This window comes from Salmo salar, chromosome ssa01 (genome assembly GCF_905237065.1).
Source record: "Salmo salar chromosome ssa01, Ssal_v3.1, whole genome shotgun sequence".
NCBI lineage: Eukaryota > Metazoa > Chordata > Actinopteri > Salmoniformes > Salmonidae > Salmo > Salmo salar.
The window spans coordinates 85992703-86017739 of record NC_059442.1 but is presented as its reverse complement, the minus strand read 5'-3'; the positions used below and the strand labels follow the sequence as shown (position 1 = coordinate 86017739).

Sequence of the window (25037 nt, the reverse complement as noted above, 5' to 3'; positions counted from 1 at the left end):
AGATACTCACACACTCAGATACTCACACACTCAGATACTCACACACTCAGATACTCACACACTCAGATACTCACACATTCAGACACTCACCCAGATACTCACACACTCAGATAAACACACACTCAGATACACACACTCAGATACTCACACACTCAGATACTCACACACTCAGATAAACACACATTCAGATACTCACACATTCAGACGCTCACACACTCAGAGACTCAGATATTCAGACACTCACACACTCAGATATTCAGACACTCACACACTCAGATATTCAGAAACTCACATACTCAGATATTCAGACACTCACACACTCAGATATTCAGACACTCACACACTCAGATACTCATATACTCAGATACTCACACACTCAGATACTCACACACTCAGATACTCACACACTCAGATACTCACACTCAGATACAGACACACTCAGATACTCACACACTCACACACTCAGATACTCACACACTCAGATACACACACACCCAGATACTCACACACTCAGATACTCACACACTCAGATACTCACACACTCAGATAAACACACACTCAGATACTCACACACTCAGATACTCACACACTCAGATAAACACACACTCAGATACTCACACACTCAGATACTCACACACTCAGATAAACACACACTCAGATACTCACACACTCAGATACTCACACACTCAGACACTCACACACTCAGATACTCACATTCTCACACACTCAGATACTCACACAATCAGATACTCACACACTCAGATACTCACACACTCAGACACTCACACACTCAGATACTCACACACTCAGACACTCACACACTCAGATACTCACATTCTCACATACTCAGATACTCACACACTCAGATACTCACATACTCAGATACTCACACACTCAGATACTCACATTCTCACACAATCAGATACTCACACACTCAGATACTCACACACTCAGATACTCACACACTCAGACACTCACATACTCAGATACTCACACACTCAGATACTCACACACTCAGATACTCACACACTCAGATACTCACACACTCAGATACACACACACTCAGATACACACACACTCAGATACTCACACACTCAGATACTCACACACTCAGACACTCACACACTCAGATACTCACATTCTTACATACTCAGATACTCACACACTCAGATACTCACATACTCAGATACTCACACACTCAGATACTCACATTCTCACACACTCAGATACTCACACACTCAGATACTCACACACTCAGATACTCACACACTCAGACACTCACACACTCAGATACTCACACACTCAGATACTCACACACTCAGATACTCACACACTCAGATACTCACACACTCAGATACTCACACACTTAGATACTCAGACACTCAGATTCTCACACACTTAGATATTCACACACTCAGATACTCACATACTCAGATACTCACACACTCAGATACTCACACACTTAGATACTCACACTCTTAGATATTCACACACTCAGATACTCACACACTCAGATACTCACACACTCAGATACTCACACACTCAGATACAGACACACTCAGATACTCACACACTCACACACTCAGATACTCACACACTCAGATACACACACACTCAGATACTCACACACTCAGATACTCACACACTCAGATACAGAACCACTCAGATACTCACACACTCAGATACTCACACACTCAGATACTCACACACTCAGATAAACACACACTCAGATACTCACACACTCAGATACTCACACACTCAGATACTCACACACTCAGACACTCACACACTCAGACACGCACATTCTCACACACTCAGATACTCACACACTCAGATACTCACACACTCAGATACTCACACACTCAGACACTCACACACTCAGATACTCACACACTCAGATAAACACACACTCAGATACTCACACACTCAGATACTCACACACTCAGATACTCACACACTCAGACACTCACATTCTCACACACTCAGATACTCACACACTCAGATACTCACACACTCAGATACTCACGCACTCAGACACTCACACAATCAGATACTCACACACTCAGATACTCACACACTCAGATACTCACATTCTCACACACTCAGATACTCACACACTCAGATACTCACACACTCAGATACTCACACACTCAGACACTCACATACTCAGACACTCACACACTCAGATACTCACACACTCAGATACTCACACACTCAGATAAACACACACTCAGATACTCACACACTCAGATACTCACACACTCAGATACTCACACACTCAGACACTCACACACTCAGACACTCACACACTCAGACACTCACACACTCAGATACTCACACACTCAGATACTCACACACTCAGATACTCACACACTCAGACACTCACACACTCAGATACTCACACACTCAGACACTCACACACTCAGATACTCACATTCTCACATACTCAGATACTCACACACTCAGATACTCACATACTCAGATACTCACACACTCAGATACTCACATTCTCACACACTCAGATACTCACACACTCAGATACTCACACACTCAGATACTCACACACTCAGACACTCACATACTCAGATACTCACACACTCAGATACTCACACACTCAGATACTCACACACTCAGATACTCACACACTCAGATACTCACACACTCAGATACACACACACTCAGATACTCACACACTTAGATACTCACACACTCAGATACACACACACTCAGATACACACACACTCAGATACTCACACACTCAGATACTCACACACTCAGATACTCACACACTCACACACTCAGTTACACACACACTCAGATACTCACACACACAGATACTCTGACACTCAGATACTCACACACTCAGATACTCACACACTCAGATACTCACACACTCACACACTCAGTTACACACACACTCAGATACTCACACACTCACACACTCAGTTACACACACACACTCAGATACTCACACACACACATACTCAGACACTCACACACACACATTCACACACTCAGATACTCACACACACACATTCACACACTCAGATACTCACACACACAGATACTCCCACACTCACACACTCAGATACTCACACACTCACACACTCACACACTCAGATACTCACACACTTAGATATTCACACACAGACACACTGAGATCAGACACTCACTCACACACTTAGACACTCAGACACTCAGACACTCACATTCTCACACACTCAGATACTCACACACTCAGATACTCACACACTTAGATATTCACACACGGACACACTGAGATCAGATACACACTCAGACACTCAGATACTCATACACTCACACACTGAGATCAGATACTCACACACACACTCAGACCATCACACACTCACACACAAGATACTCTGACACTCACACACTAAGACACAATATACTCAGACACAAGATACTCAGTCACTCATACATTTACACGCTAACACACTCACATCAGATACTCACACACTCACACACTCAGATACTCACACACTCAGATACTCACACACTCAGATACTCACACACTCAGATACATACACACTCAGATACTCAAACACTCAGATACTCACACTCAGATACTCACACACTCAGACACTCACACACTCAGATACTCACACACTCAGATACTCACACACTCAGATACACACACACTCAGACACTCACACACTCAGATACACACAAACTCAGACACTCACACACTCAGATACTCACACATTCAGACACTCACACACTCAGACACTCACACATTCAGACACTCAGATACTCACACACTCAGATACTCACACACTCAGATAAACAGACACTCAGATACACACACTCAGATACTCACACACTCAGATACTCACACACTCAGATACTCACACACTCAGATACTCACACATTCAGACACTCACCCAGATACTCACACACTCAGATAAACACACACTCAGATACACACACTCAGATACTCACACACTCAGACACTCACACAATCAGATACTCACACACTCAGATACTCACACACTCAGATACTCACATTCTCACACACTCAGATACTCACACACTCAGATACTCACACACTCAGATACTCACACACTCAGACACTCACATACTCAGATACTCACACACTCAGATACTCACACACTCAGATACTCACACACTCAGATACTCACAAACTCAGATACTCACACACACAGATACTCACACACTCAGATACACACACACTCAGATACACACACACTCAGATACTCACACACTTAGATACTCACACACTCAGATACACACACACTCAGATACACACACACTCAGATACTCACACACTCAGATACTCACACACTCAGATACTCACACACTCACACACTCAGTTACACACACACTCAGATACTCACACACACAGATACTCTGACACTCAGATACTCACACACTCAGATACTCACACACTCAGATACTCACACACTCACACACTCAGTTACACACACACTCAGATACTCACACACTCACACACTCAGTTACACACACACACTCAGATACTCACACACACACATACTCAGACACTCACACACACACATTCACACACTCAGATACTCACACACACACATTCACACACTCAGATACTCATACACACAGATACTCCCACACTCACACACTCAGATACTCACACACTCACACACTCAGATACTCACACACTTAGATATTCACACACAGACACACTGAGATCAGACACTCACTCACACACTTAGACACTCAGACACTCAGACACTCACATTCTCACACACTCAGATACTCACACACTCAGATACTCACACACTTAGATATTCACACACAGACACACTGAGATCAGATACACACTCAGACACTCAGATACTCATACACTCACACACTGAGATCAGATACTCACACACACACTCAGACCCTCACACACTCACACACAAGATACTCTGACACTCACACACTAAGACACAATATAGTCAGACACAAGATACTCAGTCACTCATACATTTACACGCTAACACACTCACATCAGATACTCACACACTCACACACTCAGATACTCACACACTCAGATACTCACACACTCAGATACTCACACACTCAGATACATACACACTCAGATACTCAAACACTCAGATACTCACACTCAGATACTCACACACTCAGACACTCACACACTCAGATACTCACACACTCAGATACTCACACACTCAGATACACACACACTCAGACACTCACACACTCAGATACACACAAACTCAGACACTCACACACTCAGATACTCACACATTCAGACACTCACACACTCAGACACTCACACATTCAGACACTCAGATACTCACACACTCAGATACTCACACACTCAGATAAACAGACACTCAGATACACACACTCAGATACTCAGACACTCAGATACTCACACACTCAGATACTCACACACTCAGATACTCACACATTCAGACACTCACCCAGATACTCACACACTCAGATAAACACACACTCAGATACACACACTCAGATACTCACACACTCAGATACTCACACACTCAGATACTCACACACTCAGATAAACACACATTCAGATACTCACACATTCAGACGCTCACAGACTCAGACACTCAGATATTCAGACACTCACACACTCAGATATTCAGACACTCACACACTCAGATATTCAGAAACTCACATACTCAGATACTCACACACTCAGATACTCACACACTCAGACACTCAGATATTCAGACACTCACACACTCAGATATTCAGACACTCACACACTCAGATACTCACACAATCAGATACTCACACACTCAGACACTCAGATATTCAGACACTCCAACACTCAGATACTCACACACTCAGATACTCACACACTCAGCCACTCAGATATTCAGACACTCACACACTCAGACACTCACACACTCAGATACTCACACACTCAGATACTCACACACTCAGACACTCAGATATTCAGACACTCACACACTCAGATACTCACACACTCAGATACTCACACACTCAGCCACTCAGATATTCAGACACTCACACACTCAGACACTCACACACTCAGATACTCACACACTCAGATACTCACACACTCAGACACTCAGATATTCAGACACTCACACACTCAGATACTCACACACTCAGATACTCACACACTCAGACACTCAGATATTCAGACACTCACACACTCAGATATTCAGACACTCACACACTCACATATTCAGACACTCACACACTCAGATACTCATATACTCAGATACTCACACACTCAGATACTCACACACTCAGATACTCACACTCAGATACAGACACACTCAGATACTCACACACTCACACACTCAGATACTCACACACTCAGATACACACACACCCAGATACTCACACACTCAGATACAGAACCACTCAGATACTCACACACTCAGATACTCAGACACTCAGATACTCACACACTCAGATAAACACACACTCAGATACTCACACACTCAGATACTCACACACTCAGATACTCACACACTCAGATACTCACACACTCAGATACTCACACACTCAGATACACACACACTCAGATACTCACACACTCAGATACTCACACACTCAGATACTCACACATTCAGACACTCAGATACTCACACACTCAGATACACACACACTCAGATACACACACACTCAGATACTCACACACTTAGATACTCACACACTCAGATACACACACACTCAGATACACACACACTCAGATACTCACACACTCAGATACTCACACACTCAGATACTCACACACTCACACACTCAGTTACACACACACTCAGATACTCACACACACAGATACTCTGACACTCAGATACTCACACACTCAGATACTCACACACTCAGATACTCACACACTCACACACTCAGTTACACACACACTCAGATACTCACACACACAGATACTCTGACACTCAGATACTCACACACTCAGATACTCACACACTCAGATACTCACACACTCACACACTCAGTTACACACACACTCAGATACTCACACACTCACACACTCAGTTACACACACACACTCAGATACTCACACACACACATACTCAGACACTCACACACACACATTCACACACTCAGATACTCACACACACACATTCAGACACTCAGATACTCACACACTCAGATACACACACACTCAGATACACACACACTCAGATACTCACACACTTAGATACTCACACACTCAGATACACACACACTCAGATACACACACACTCAGATACTCACACACTCAGATACTCACACACTCAGATACTCACACACTCACACACTCAGTTACACACACACTCAGATACTCACACACACAGATACTCTGACACTCAGATACTCACACACTCAGATACTCACACACTCAGATACTCACACACTCACACACTCAGTTACACACACACTCAGATACTCACACACACAGATACTCTGACACTCAGATACTCACACACTCAGATACTCACACACTCAGATACTCACACACTCACACACTCAGTTACACACACACTCAGATACTCACACACTCACACACTCAGTTACACACACACACTCAGATACTCACACACACACATACTCAGACACTCACACACACACATTCACACACTCAGATACTCACACACACACATTCACACACTCAGATACTCATACACACAGATACTCCCACACTCACACACTCAGATACTCACACACTCACACACTCAGATACTCACACACTTAGATATTCACACACAGACACACTGAGATCAGACACTCACTCACACACTTAGACACTCAGACACTCAGACACTCACATTCTCACACACTCAGATACTCACACACTCAGATACTCACACACTTAGATATTCACACACAGACACACTGAGATCAGATACACACTCAGACACTCAGATACTCATACACTCACACACTGAGATCAGATACTCACACACACACTCAGACCCTCACACACTCACACACAAGATACTCTGACACTCACACACTAAGACACAATATACTCAGACACAAGATACTCAGTCACTCATACATTTACACGCTAACACACTCACATCAGATACTCACACACTCACACACTCAGATACTCACACACTCAGATACTCACACACTCAGATACTCACACACTCAGATACATACACACTCAGATACTCAAACACTCAGATACTCACACTCAGATACTCACACACTCAGACACTCACACACTCAGATACTCACACACTCAGATACTCACACACTCAGATACACACACACTCAGACACTCACACACTCAGATACACACAAACTCAGACACTCACACACTCAGATACTCACACATTCAGACACTCACACACTCAGACACTCACACATTCAGACACTCAGATACTCACACACTCAGATACTCACACACTCAGATAAACAGACACTCAGATACACACACTCAGATACTCAGACACTCAGATACTCACACACTCAGATACTCACACACTCAGATACTCACACATTCAGACACTCACCCAGATACTCACACACTCAGATAAACACACACTCAGATACACACACTCAGATACTCACACACTCAGATACTCACACACTCAGATACTCACACACTCAGATAAACACACATTCAGATACTCACACATTCAGACGCTCACAGACTCAGACACTCAGATATTCAGACACTCACACACTCAGATATTCAGACACTCACACACTCAGATATTCAGAAACTCACATACTCAGATACTCACACACTCAGATACTCACACACTCAGACACTCAGATATTCAGACACTCACACACTCAGATATTCAGACACTCACACACTCAGATACTCACACAATCAGATACTCACACACTCAGACACTCAGATATTCAGACACTCGAACACTCAGATACTCACACACTCAGATACTCACACACTCAGCCACTCAGATATTCAGACACTCACACACTCAGACACTCACACACTCAGATACTCACACACTCAGATACTCACACACTCAGACACTCAGATATTCAGACACTCACACACTCAGATACTCACACACTCAGATACTCACACACTCAGCCACTCAGATATTCAGACACTCACACACTCAGACACTCACACACTCAGATACTCACACACTCAGATACTCACACACTCAGACACTCAGATATTCAGACACTCACACACTCAGATACTCACACACTCAGATACTCACACACTCAGACACTCAGATATTCAGACACTCACACACTCACATATTCAGACACTCACACACTCAGATACTCATATACTCAGATACTCACACACTCAGATACTCACACACTCAGATACTCACACTCAGATACAGACACACTCAGATACTCACACACTCACACACTCAGATACTCACACACTCAGATACACACACACCCAGATACTCACACACTCAGATACAGAACCACTCAGATACTCACACACTCAGATACTCAGACACTCAGATACTCACACACTCAGATAAACACACACTCAGATACTCACACACTCAGATACTCACACACTCAGATAAACACACACTCAGATACTCACACACTCAGATACTCACACACTCAGATACACACACACTCAGATACTCACACACTCAGATACTCACACACTCAGATACTCACACATTCAGACACTCAGATACTCACACACTCAGATACACACACACTCAGATACACACACACTCAGATACTCACACACATAGATACTCACACACTCAGATACACACACACTCAGATACACACACACTCAGATACTCACACACTCAGATACTCACACACTCAGATACTCACACACTCACACACTCAGTTACACACACACTCAGATACTCACACACACAGATACTCTGACACTCAGATACTCACACACTCAGATACTCACACACTCAGATACTCACACACTCACACACTCAGTTACACACACACTCAGATACTCACACACTCACACACTCAGTTACACACACACTCAGATACTCACACACACACATACTCAGACACTCACACACACACATTCACACACTCAGATACTCACACACACACATTCAGACACTCAGATACTCACACACTCAGATACACACACACTCAGATACACACACACTCAGATACTCACACACTTAGATACTCACACACTCAGATACACACACACTCAGATACACACACACTCAGATACTCACACACTCAGATACTCACACACTCAGATACTCACACACTCACACACTCAGTTACACACACACTCAGATACTCACACACACAGATACTCTGACACTCAGATACTCACACACTCAGATACTCACACACTCAGATACTCACACACTCACACACTCAGTTACACACACACTCAGATACTCACACACACAGATACTCTGACACTCAGATACTCACACACTCAGATACTCACACACTCAGATACTCACACACTCACACACTCAGTTACACACACACTCAGATACTCACACACTCACACACTCAGTTACACACACACACTCAGATACTCACACACACACATACTCAGACACTCACACACACACATTCACACACTCAGATACTCACACACACACATTCACACACTCAGATACTCATACACACAGATACTCCCACACTCACACACTCAGATACTCACACACTCACACACTCAGATACTCACACACTTAGATATTCACACACAGACACACTGAGATCAGACACTCACTCACACACTTAGACACTCAGACACTCAGACACTCACATTCTCACACACTCAGATACTCACACACTCAGATACTCACACACTTAGATATTCACACACAGACACACTGAGATCAGATACACACTCAGACACTCAGATACTCATACACTCACACACTGAGATCAGATACTCACACACACACTCAGACCCTCACACACTCACACACAAGATACTCTGACACTCACACACTAAGACACAATATACTCAGACACAAGATACTCAGTCACTCATACATTTACACGCTAACACACTCACATCAGATACTCACACACTCACACACTCAGATACTCACACACTCAGATACTCACACACTCAGATACTCACACACTCAGATACATACACACTCAGATACTCAAACACTCAGATACTCACACTCAGATACTCACACACTCAGACACTCACACACTCAGATACTCACACACTCAGATACTCACACACTCAGATACACACACACTCAGACACTCACACACTCAGATACACACAAACTCAGACACTCACACACTCAGATACTCACACATTCAGACACTCACACACTCAGACACTCACACATTCAGACACTCAGATACTCACACACTCAGATACTCACACACTCAGATAAACAGACACTCAGATACACACACTCAGATACTCAGACACTCAGATACTCACACACTCAGATACTCACACACTCAGATACTCACACATTCAGACACTCACCCAGATACTCACACACTCAGATAAACACACACTCAGATACACACACTCAGATACTCACACACTCAGATACTCACACACTCAGATACTCACACACTCAGATAAACACACATTCAGATACTCACACATTCAGACGCTCACAGACTCAGACACTCAGATATTCAGACACTCACACACTCAGATATTCAGACACTCACACACTCAGATATTCAGAAACTCACATACTCAGATACTCACACACTCAGATACTCACACACTCAGACACTCAGATATTCAGACACTCACACACTCAGATATTCAGACACTCACACACTCAGATACTCACACAATCAGATACTCACACACTCAGACACTCAGATATTCAGACACTCGAACACTCAGATACTCACACACTCAGATACTCACACACTCAGCCACTCAGATATTCAGACACTCACACACTCAGACACTCACACACTCAGATACTCACACACTCAGATACTCACACACTCAGACACTCAGATATTCAGACACTCACACACTCAGATACTCACACACTCAGATACTCACACACTCAGCCACTCAGATATTCAGACACTCACACACTCAGACACTCACACACTCAGATACTCACACACTCAGATACTCACACACTCAGACACTCAGATATTCAGACACTCACACACTCAGATACTCACACACTCAGATACTCACACACTCAGACACTCAGATATTCAGACACTCACACACTCAGATATTCAGACACTCACACACTCACATATTCAGACACTCACACACTCAGATACTCATATACTCAGATACTCACACACTCAGATACTCACACACTCAGATACTCACACTCAGATACAGACACACTCAGATACTCACACACTCACACACTCAGATACTCACACACTCAGATACACACACACCCAGATACTCACACACTCAGATACAGAACCACTCAGATACTCACACACTCAGATACTCAGACACTCAGATACTCACACACTCAGATAAACACACACTCAGATACTCACACACTCAGATACTCACACACTCAGATAAACACACACTCAGATACTCACACACTCAGATACTCACACACTCAGATACACACACACTCAGATACTCACACACTCAGATACTCACACACTCAGATACTCACACATTCAGACACTCAGATACTCACACACTCAGATACACACACACTCAGATACACACACACTCAGATACTCACACACATAGATACTCACACACTCAGATACACACACACTCAGATACACACACACTCAGATACTCACACACTCAGATACTCACACACTCAGATACTCACACACTCACACACTCAGTTACACACACACTCAGATACTCACACACACAGATACTCTGACACTCAGATACTCACACACTCAGATACTCACACACTCAGATACTCACACACTCACACACTCAGTTACACACACACTCAGATACTCACACACTCACACACTCAGTTACACACACACTCAGATACTCACACACACACATACTCAGACACTCACACACACACATTCACACACGCAGATACTCACACACACAGATACTCCCACACTCACACACTCAGATACTCACACACTTAGATATTCACACACAGACACACTGAGATCAGACACTCACTCACACACTTAGACACTCTCACACTCAGATACTCACACACTTAGACACTCTCACACTCAGATACTCACACACTCAGACACTCACACACTCAGATACTCACACACTCAGACACTCAGATATTCAGACACTCACACACTCAGACACTCACACACTCAGATACTCACACACTCAGATACTCACACACTCAGACACTCAGATATTCAGACACTCACACACTCAGATACTCACACACTCAGATACTCACACACTCAGACACTCAGATATTCAGACACTCACACACTCAGATATTCAGACACTCACACACTCAGATATTCAGACACTCACACACTCAGATACTCATATACTCAGATACTCACACACTCAGATACTCACACACTCAGATACTCACACACTCAGATACTCACACACTCAGATACTCACACACTCAGATACAGACACACTCAGATACTCACACACTCACACACTCAGATACTCACACACTCAGATACACACACACTCAGATACTCACACACTCAGATACTCACACACTCAGATACAGAACCACTCAGATACTCACACACTCAGATACTCACACTCAGATACTCACACACTCTGGCACTCACACACTTAGATACTCACACACTCACACACTCAGATACTCACACATTCAGATACTCACACACTCAGATACTCACACACTCAGATACTCACACACTCAGATTCTCACACACTCAGATACTCAGACACTCAGATTCTCACACACTCAGATACTCAGACACTCAGACACTCAAACACTCACACGCTCTGACAATCAGACATTCAGATACTCACACACACACATTCACACACTCAGATACTCACACACACACATTCACACACTCAGATACTCACACACACAGATACACACACACTCAGACCCTCACACACTCAGACACTCAGACACTCACACACTTAGATATTCACACACTCACACACAAGATACTCAGACACTCACACACTCAGACACAAGATACTCAGTCACTCATACATTTACACACTCAGACACTCAGATCAGATACTCACACTCTCAGATACTCACACACTCAGATCAGATACTCGCACACTCAGAAACTCACACACTCAGATACTCACACACTAAGATACTCACACACTCAGACACTGAGATCAGATACTCACACACTCAGATCAGACACTCAGACACTCAGACACTCGGATACTCACACTCAAACACTAACATTTAGATACTCACACACACAGATACTCACACACACACACACACAGACACTGAGATCAGATACTCACACACTCAGATACTCACACACTCACACACTCAGATACTCACACACTCACACACTCACACACTCAGATACTCACACACTGACAATCAGATACTCTGACAATCAGACATTCAGATACTCACACACTCAGACACTTACACACTGAGATCAGACACTCACACACTCAGACACTTACACACTGAGATCAGACACTCACACACTCAGACACTTACACACTCAAAGACTCAAACACTCTTACGCTCTGACAATCAGACATTCAGATACTCACACACACACATACTCAGACACTCACACACACACACATTCACACACTCAGATACTCACACACACACACAGTCACACACTCAGATACTCACACACACAGATACACACACACTCAGACCCTCACACACACACACACACACACACACCCTCACACACTCAGACCCTCAGACACTCACACACTCAGATACTCACACACTCAGATACTCACCCACTCAGACACTCACACACTCAGACACTCACACACTCAGATACTCACACACTCAGATACTCACCCACTCAGACACTCACACACTCAGACACTCACACACTCAGATACTCACACACTCAGATATTCACACACAGACACACTGAGATCAGATACTCACTCACGCACTCAGATACTCACACACTGAGATACTCACACACTGAGATACTCACACACTCAGACACTCACACACTGAGATCAGATACTCACACACTCAGATACACACTCAGACACTCACATTCACACACGTTCAGTGCAACTTTGACGCTCCTTCTGTGTTAAAGTAGAACTGTGAAGAACTCGCCACTGAAAACAGAACAAAGAATACAGCTATTATACTGTAGATAATTCAACTAGTTTTAATATTCTCCAGTATATGTCTTACTGAATTTAGCCTTTCTATATCCATTGGCTAATTGAGCAACAACAGAAATAGCCCTACAGCCTTTATACGTTTTTGCATTACTTGGATTGTGTACATCTTGGTTAATTTATTTTGCCCTCTAAGGATAGAGTGATCAAGTGAGCTCAACCTCAGAAATCTGACTGAAGACTGACAGCTCCGTTTATGACTAAATTAAGAGGTAAACAAACTATGAATAATGAGCACAGATAAACTCAAACAATACATAGCTTTATACATAGACTTAGTTTGACTTCTCATCTTTGTATCTGCTCCATTATAGCATCTCTGACAGCATGGGCAATGCTATTGAGGCTATCTCCATTTTAAAGTAGTCCATTTCTTATTCTACTACTTCTATGAATTGGTAAACTAACTTTAAGGGAGCATACTGCCAACTGGAGTGTGTTGTTTGAACAGGTATAAAGGTTGATGACTTATTGACACCTGCAGGTATGGAATGTTAACTTGAGAGTATAATTAATTGGCTGATCCCTCCTGATGATCTGAATGGAATTATATGATCCTTCCTTAACCCATAGGAAGTCCCATCCAGTTGACTACTTCAAAATGGTTTAAGTCCTCAATGGCACTGCCCATGCTAAAAGGTGTTTTGGGGCACTAGAGTTGTCTAAGTCTATGGCATTAGAATACAAAGCCTTGAGAGGACATTACATTCACAGGTAAGGCTAAATACACTGAGAACTGACAGCTTTGTTTATGACTAAATTGTGAAGGGAACAAACTGTGTTCAGATTCACAACACTAATACTGGAGGCCAGGCAGAGAAATCCAACAACGGTAAGCATTAGAATTCAGAGCTTGACCTATGAATATCTCCATGCCTGATGCCTATGCTAAGAATGAGTGTCTGCATCCCAAATAGCCCCCTATTCCCTGTCTAGTGCTCTACTTTTGACCAAGGCCTGCATCCAGTGTCTCCTATATAGGGTGTATTTGGGATGCATCCAGTGTTTCCTAAACCCTAGTCTCGCTCGAAGTTGCCTGGGGTGGAGGTAACCTAAACCCTGACTGTGGCCCGTACGGCTCAGCCATCTATTACAGAAAATAATAATGACACACAGTGAACACATACAGGGGACAGGGACAGGGGACAGGAAAAAGGGGGCATGGGGCAGGCGAAAAAGGTAAAGGGGACAGGGGGACATGGGACAGAGAAAGAGGGGACATACAGTGAGGGAAAAAAGTATTTGATCCCCTGCTGATTTTGCACGTTTGCCCACTGACAAAGAAATGATCAGTCTATAATTTTAATGGAAGGTTTATTTGAACAGTGAGAGACAGAATAACAACAAAATCCAGAAAAACGCATGTCAAAAATGTTATTTATTTTTGACAACCAAGATTACATTTTCTGTAGGCTGGAGGAATGATCTGTTAGCACCAAAACTTGGCGCTGACCAGGCTAGGCATGGACATTTAGCCTACAACACGTTTAAACTTTTGGTCCGGTCGAAGATTCGGTCAGTGCCATTATTGATGGTATGATTGATACAGTGCATTATGATACAGAACCGTCTGAACTTTATGACCCAAACAAAACCACTATTTATTTTATTTTGAGATACCAAGATGACAACCACTGAAAGATTAGACACTTTTTTACACAGATATTTATTTTTTCTTCCATGAATGTTCAAAGCAGCACAGTTACAAAGAAAAACTTTGAAGGTCTTAGGTTGATATGGCAGAAGAGAACACGAGGGGTTATTGAAGATGAAATGTTAGAGTGACTGGTTTTATTAAGACAGAACAGTCCTTCTCTCCCTCATCTCACTGCTTCTCTACTAAGAGATGGTGTGCCAAATGGCACCCTATTTCCTATGTAGTGCACTACTTTTGATCAGGGACTATAGGGCAGTAGTGCACTAGATTGGGAATAGGTTGCCATTTGGGACATAAAGGGGGGAGAGAATGATCAATGATTATTTTTCAATCACAAATCTCAACTGGTTTGTTAGATGGACCTTCATAAAGTGTGTGTGAGGTGAAGTCTAATTCAGAACGGAATGAACTTACGCTGTGTTTTCAATTACAGACTCCACTTTATAGGCTTATCTACTAGAGGACAGAGTCTCCTCTCTCATCTACAGTATATTAACAACCCCTTTCAGGACCTGTACAAATATTTGCAATACATTAGCCCCCCTCCAATATAGCTTCAGAATTTAGAAATGAGCCGGGGGCGAAGAAAATGAAACCATAATTCAAACTTTCCCTTGCACGTTGTTAGAGCATGGATCTACATTTTAATACGCAACATTAGGTTATGATTTCTTTTTTCTTCTCATCCTTTTGGTGTTTGATACAAAAGAGGGATGAAGGGGATGGAGATGACAAAATACACAACGAAGGACAGATGGATGGCTTGAGTGCACTAATGAAATGTCTTTCAGCACTCAGGAGAGAAAGAGGAAGAAAACGGAGAGGAAGAGAAAGGAGAGGAAAAGAGGACGAGAGAAAGTAGAGAGCCTTTTAGACGGACTGAGACCTGTAAAGAGTTGTGATACATCTCGTGTACATTCACAGCGTGGTCTAATCTGATGGGGAGAACATGGTCCCCCCCAAATGACACCCTATTCCCTACATCAGGGTTTCCCACAATCCTTCCTCTGGACCACAAGGGGTGCACGTGTTGGTTTTTGCCCTAGCACTACACAGCTGATTCAAATAACCAACTCATCAATCTTTGATCATTTGAAAGGACAATGGACTCAGAAGTTACTAAAAAAAAATGGGTCAATTAGGAACATTTAAAAGGGCAGTGAATTTGGGGGTAGCCCCGACCCAAACCCAGAAACTGTCAAGCCAACATTAACCGTATGCAAAGAGGTTTGGCTCTCTTGGGGTAATGGTTAAGGTGTTGGCTTAATGGTCGCTGGACCTGGGTTTGAGTCCTGGTCAGGGCTACCCCCGAATTCACAAAAACATACTTCATTGGTTGGTTTAATCAACTCACCCATTAACTGTGCCTAATTGACACATTTTTAGCTATAACTTCAAGTCTGTTGGAGTGGATCAGTTTGAACAAAGCGAGGTGTAGAATCACTTATTTAATAGTATTCCCTTCCAAATAGGCTTTGTGCGATTGAGTCGCAGAGCTATGCCTCCCCTGGCTTAGGCAATCTCCCTGCCAAACACACACGCACAAACCAGACATTGATTGTGTCAATCGCAGAACATTTCCTAGGATTCCTACCTGCAGGAAAACTAGTGGACATTGCTGGAAACACCAGTAAAAGCATAGTGCCGCAAAATTGCCCCAAACCTCCCGTCCCTATGCACATACCCTTTTCTCCCCATCATCCCATTCAGACTAGGAGAGAAGAAAGGAAGAGAAAGCAGGATTTATTGCACTCTGCTGCTGCTGGGCCTGTAATTTAGCAGGCTGTATTGGAGCACAGTCAGTCCTGATCTCAGTGTACGTGCACTCAGCCTGTCAGCTTCTAAATTAGTTTGACCTCAAATTCTTCTCAGATGGACCATGATGATCAGCTGTTAAACCAACATCTTCATCAGTTTTTATCCACTACAAAAGGCCTATCCATTGGTGTAGCGCAATGTTCACTGGAAAAGGAAAATCTATTGGGTATTGGGTGTAGGAGTTGGGAAATAGCAGTTAAGAGGTTCACCTTGACCTCAGGCACTTAAACAGGTGTGTGTGGTGCCGAGCTTGGAGTAGAATACTGATTTACCCTAGGCTGGGTCCTGAGGGACAAGAGGAAGCAAGTTACTGACAGAGTTATCACAGAGCGAGAGAGCACAAGTGAAGAAACAGAGACAGCCAGACAGATGGAGAGAGAGATGAGACAGAATTTGTGTGAAAGACAGGAAAACAAAGGGAAATTAGATCATGGCGCCAAAGAGAGATTCAAAGAATGAACAGCGTCAGCCAAATTCTAAAGAGTTCCAACCCTTCACACAAGAGTCTACTATAAACAATTGACTGACAAATCAAAAAATAATTACTTTTATTAGTTTACAAACAAAAAACAGCCTTGCCACCTGCAGCATTGTAAACATGATCATTTTAATACATAATTTACAGCGAGTGTCAAATTATGACAGGCAAATATTCCAAATATATTTAATTCAATTGCATGACTTTATTTGGTATAAAACACATTCATCGTTTACACGTCCATAAAACAAACATTTTAATATTTAACACTGGTCTATTTTGTGGTCAAATGTGCAAATATGCATAAAAAGCTTACCCTGCAATTATTTGTGCCCTTCACATCTTCCCTTAATGGCTTACATTCTGTAGAATCAAGTGTCCTGTGTTCCCTCCATAGTGTGAACAAAAACAGCAAAAAGGTATACTGCGAAATGACGTGGCCACAAGCAGCTCCGCAAATATTGAGATGTGCGAGATGCAGGAATTCGCTCTCAGTCACACACAGTATCTGCTCATGCACATGTGTTCGCTGGTAGCTAGGACACCAAGACAGCGGAGAAGTTGAGCCTCGCGCTTCAATGCTCTCAGTTTTTGCGGAAATTGACCCACTATGGACCACTACTATGTCATGTTGCTGAGTCTCTTTAAATGAACGTGAAAGTAAGTGGAACATTTGATTTAGAAATTGCCTAGAAATATGTGCATGGAAACATTCACCAAAACTTAAACACATCAATGTATTACTATACTCTATGGGCCTGTTCCCTGGACTATAAGGAATAAGGAGATCGTCTTTTGAGCCTGCTGTTAAGTCCATGACTAGGCTTAGTCTGTGTTCGGGAAACTGGCCCTAAATAGTTTAATGCTAGCGATATTCTCCATTGTTTGTTTGAGATACATTGGACCCTTGACTGCCACTCAGTGAGCAAACACACACCTTGCTGTCCTCTCGATGCGAGTTAGGACCGGACAGAACTGGTACCTGTCTAAGCTGTAGTTCATTATGTTCTGTCCAGTCCTCTAGTCCTTGATCAGTGACCATTCAGACGTTTGACAAGTGATTAATCAGACAGGCGGCCTCGGAGGAGCAGCTGAAATGTAATTTCCATACTTCAGCCTGCTGCAGAGGACATGAATTAGAGGCAGCAGACAGGACACTAGCTCCAACTACCACCCCTACCGCACTTCCATCAGCTTCAGCACCTCTTTCAGGGTGAACTCCAGGCCTCTCTTTCCTGGTTCTCCAGTCCTGAGACAGGATGATGTCCAGCCTGGTTGCCCCACCTAAGACCATACAGAAATAAGTTGTTAAACTGTTTTCGTTGATTAATTTAAATAAACTGTATCCATATGTGTGGTTGAATTGTGTTTTTCAATGGTTAAATACATCATACCTTCATCCCCGGCTCCATCTCCACCCACACTGGTCGAGCACCCAACCCCGTCTCGGACTATCACACAGCGGACGTCGGAGAGGCAACGGAGGGTCACCCCCTTGAACTGGGCCTGGCGGGACAGCAGGGGGACGGGGTGGAACACTGTATCCTCCTAAGTGAACGAGTGAGTGAGTGCTTTGCGCATGGCATCCTCCTGCATAAATTAATGAATGTATTAATTTATTAAGAAATGTATTTGACATAGTTAATGTACCTGCACCAGTCCCAGGTGTGTGTCTGTGAGGAGGAGCTGGGCCCAGGGGTCAGGTCTGGGGTCAGGGGTCGTTATCACACCAACGCTGGTGTAAAGCAGCAGTCTAACCTGTCCCAGATGAGGCTTCTGTCTGAAAAGACTAAAACATTTTAGATAGATAATCTACTTTGTGCATGACACAAGTAATTTTTCCAAGAATTGTTTACAGACAGATTATTTCACTTATAATTCAATGCATCACAATTCCAGTGGGTCAGAAGTTTAAATACACTAAGTTGACTGGGCCTTTAAACAGCTTGGAAAATTCCAGAAAATGATGTCATGGCTTTAGAAGCTTCTGATAGGCTAATTGACATCATTTGAGTCAATTGGAGGTGTACCTGTGGATGTATTTCAAGGCCTACCTTCAAACTCAGTGCCTCTTTTCTTGACATCATGGGAAAATCAAAAGAAATCAGCCAAGAACTCAGAAAAAAAGATTGTAGACCTCCACAAGTCTGGTTCATCCTTGGGAGCAATTTCCAAACACCTGAAAGTGCCACGTTCATCTGTACAAACACCATGGGACCACATAGCCGTCATATAGCTCAGGAAGGAGACGCGTTCTGTCTCCTAGAGATGAACGTACTTTGGTGCGAAAAGTGCAAATCAATCCCAGAACAACAGAAAAGGACCTTGTGAAGATGCTGGAGGAAACAGGTACAAAAGAGTCTATATCCACAGTAAAACGAGTTCTATATCGACATAACCTGAAAGGCCGTGAAGCCACTGCTCCACAACCATCCATAAAAAAGCCAGACTACGGTTTGCAACTGCACATGGGGACAAAGATCGTACTTTTTGGAGAAATGTCCTCTGGTCTGATGAAACAAAAATAGAACTGCTTGGCCATACTGACCATCATTATGTTTGGAGGAAAAAGGGGGATACTTGCAAGCCGAAGAACACCATCCCAACCGTGAAGCACGGGGGTGGCAGCATCATGTTGTGGGGGTGCTTTGCTGCAGGAGGGACTGGTGCACTTCACAAAATAGATGGCATCATGAGAGAGGGAAATTAGGTGGATATATTGAAGCAACATCTCAAGAAATCAGTCAGGAAGTTAAAGCTTGGTCGCAAATGGGTCTTCCAAATGCACAATGACCCCAAGCATACTTCCAAAGTTGTGGCAAAATGGTTTAAAGACAACAAAGTCGAAGTATTGGAGTGGCCATCACAAAGCCCTGACCTCAATCCTACAGAAATGTTGTGGGCTGAACTGAAAAACCGTGTGCGAGCAAGGAGGCCTACAAACCTGACTCAGTTACACCAGCTCTGTCACGAGGAATGGGCCAAAATTCACCAAACTTATTGTGGGAAGATTGGAGAAGGCTATCCGAAATGTTTGACTCAAGTTAAACAATTTAAAGGAAATGCTACCAAATACTAATTGAGTGTATGTAAACTTCTGACCCACTGGGAATTTGATGGAAGAAATAAATCACTGTACTATTATTCTGACATTTCACATTAAAATAAAGTGGGGATCGTAACTGACCTAAGACCGGGAATTTTTACAAGTATTAAATGTCAGGAATTGTGAAAAACTGAGTTTAAATGTATTTTGCTAAGGTTTATGTAATCTTCCGACTTCAACTGTGTGTGTGTGTGTGTGTGTGTGTGTGTGTGTGTGTGTGTGTGTATAGATATATATCCTATCGATCGATAGATATACATCTTTACCTCTCAACTGCCCACTGACTTGCTTTCCCTGAAACAGACACTGAATAGAAGAAATAGAGCTGTAATATCTGAGCTATCCTTTCAAGAACAGGAAATACTACTACCTGGCCATGGTCTTGTGGAACTGGCCAGACAGCCTGAGACCACCACTACTACCATACCGGTTCATGTTGCCGTGGACGAGGTAGACCAGGTCAGCTAGGGTCTTGTGGAACTGGCCAGACAGCCTCAGTTCAGCATTCAGCAGTAGGTCAGGTGCCTGTGCCTTCCAGTCTAGAGACAGAACCATCAGGTTCTCCACCAGGAGGGGGTGTTGGGACACTCGCTGGTCCCCAGGACAGAGGACCCCAAGCAGGGTGTGGGTGAGGGCCTGGGTGAGGGTCTGGCTGTGGAAGTATAGGGTGCAACTGAAGCTTAGTTTAAAAAAAGACATCTATATTTAAGCAACATTTCTTAGTAAACTACTTTACAATCTACTTATATTCAAGTGCTGGCCTATCTGGAAAAAAATGTGACCGTTTGATTGGCGATCATTCTTGATCCACTGTTGGCTCCAAGCACCCATTCATTTGTTTAGAGGATAAGAGTTAAGCACCTTGGTTCTGTCCTTTACCTGTGGGTGTAGAGAGTGAGGACACACTCCTCACTGGAGGCCTTGAGACGCAGGCTCTGACCGCAAAAACCCACCTAGATGGATGGATAAATGAATAGATGAACAGATGGATATAAACTACATGAGCAAAAGTATATGTGGACACCTGCTCGTCAAACATCTCATTCCAAAATCATGGCCTCGATTTTATACACCTGTCAGCAACGGGTGTGGCTGAAATTACCAAAACCACTCATTCGAAGGGGTGTCCACATACACTACCGTTCAAAAGTTTTGGGTCACTTACAAATGTCCTTGTTTTTGAAAGCAAATTTTTTGTCCATTAAAATAGCATCAAATTGATCAGAATTACAGTTTAGACATTGTTGTAAATGACTTATGTAGCTGGAAACGCCTGATTTTTAATGGAATATCTACATAGGCGTACAGAGGCCCATTATCAGCAACCATCACTCCTGTGTTCCAATGGCACGTTGTGTTAGCTAATCCAAGTGTACCATTTTAAAAGGCTAATTGATCATTAGAAAACCCTTTTGCAGTTATGTTAGCACAGCTGAAAACTGTTGTGCTGATTAAAGAAGCCTCACAAGTCCTCAACTGGCAGCTTCATTAAATAGTACCCGGAAAACACCAGTCTAAACGTCAACAGTGAAGAGGCGACTCCGGGATGCTGGCCTTCTAGGCAGAGTTCCTCTGTCCATTATCTGTGTTCTTTTACCCATCTTAATCTTTTCTTTTTATTGGCCAGTCTGAGATATGGCTTTTTCTTTGCAACTCTGCCTAGAAGGCCAGCATCCCGGAGTCACCTCTTCACTATTGACATTGAGACTGGTGTTTTGCGGGTACTATTTAATGAAGCTTCCAGTTGAGGACTTGTGAGCCGTCTGTTTCTCAAAGAGACACTAAATGTACTTGTCCTCTTGCTCAGTTGTGCACCGGGGCCTCCCACTCTTTCTATTCTGGTTACAGCCAGTTTGTGATGTTCTGTGAAAGGAGTAGTACACAGGGTTGTACGAGATCCTCAATTTCTTGGCAATTTCTCACATGGAATAGCCTTCATTTCTCAGAACAAGAATAGACTGATGAGTTTCAGAAGGAAGTTCATTGTTTCTGGCCATTTTGAGCCTGTAATCGAACCCACAAATATTGATGCTCCAGATACTCAACTAGTCTAAAGAAGACCAGTTTTATTGCTTCTTTAAAATCAGCACAACAGTTGTCATATGCTAACATAACTAGAAAAGGGTATTCCACAAAAAAAATTAAAGCCATTTCCAGCAACAATAGTAATTTACAACATTAAATGTTTACACTGTATTTCTGATCAATTTGATATTATTTTAAATGGACAAGACAATGTGCTTTTCTTGGAAAAAAAAGACATTTCTAAGTGACCCCAAACTTTTCAACGGTAGTGTATATAGTGAATATATAGAAAAATCTGGATGCTGATAAAGAAAAATCTTAGTAGGTACAAAGAAAAATGATTTAATTGGTAGAACAATAACATTTATATAATATAATTTTTTTCTTATAAAAAACAAAAAAAACAGCCTACCAGGATCTCCTTAACCTGTAGCAGGGGGAGGTGGTGGAACACTGTCAGAGAAGTGGTCTGATCGGGCATGTCAGGGTCAAAGGTCAGGGCGTAGAGGCAGGACTCCAATAGGAGAACAAGGGCGAGGTGTGGGTGGGGCTGGCTGCAGTTAGCCACGCCCAGCCAGTAGAGAGCCAGTAGTCTCCGTGAGGTAAAGACTGAGGGGAGGACGGACTGGAGACAGCCCAGGAGGGTGGATACGGGAAGGGACTGGAGTTTAACCAGAGCCCCTGGGAACTCCACCAGGCTCTGAGAGAAAGAGAAAATGGTTTACTTTATTAAAGCAACATTACATATGTG

The 25037-nt window shown here is 43.1% G+C and overlaps 1 protein-coding gene across 3 annotated transcripts in view; it reads right to left on the bottom strand.

Moving 5' to 3' along the window:
- Positions 1–19473: 19473 nt before the first annotated feature.
- LOC106611567 (uncharacterized) overlaps positions 19474–25037 on the bottom strand; it is a 74722-nt gene continuing 69158 nt past the window's right edge. For all 3 annotated transcript variants that reach the window (XM_045723609.1, XM_045723612.1, XM_045723611.1), the window contains 6 exons: positions 24699–24986; positions 23141–23214; positions 22689–22913; positions 20806–20935; positions 20550–20703; positions 19474–20439 (listed from right to left, as the gene is read on the bottom strand). In XM_045723609.1, the coding sequence (XP_045579565.1) occupies positions 20198–20439; positions 20550–20703; positions 20806–20935; positions 22689–22913; positions 23141–23214; positions 24699–24986 (1113 nt within the window). In that variant the 3' untranslated portion in view covers positions 19474–20197. The remainder of the gene's footprint in view (positions 20440–20549; positions 20704–20805; positions 20936–22688; positions 22914–23140; positions 23215–24698; positions 24987–25037) is intronic.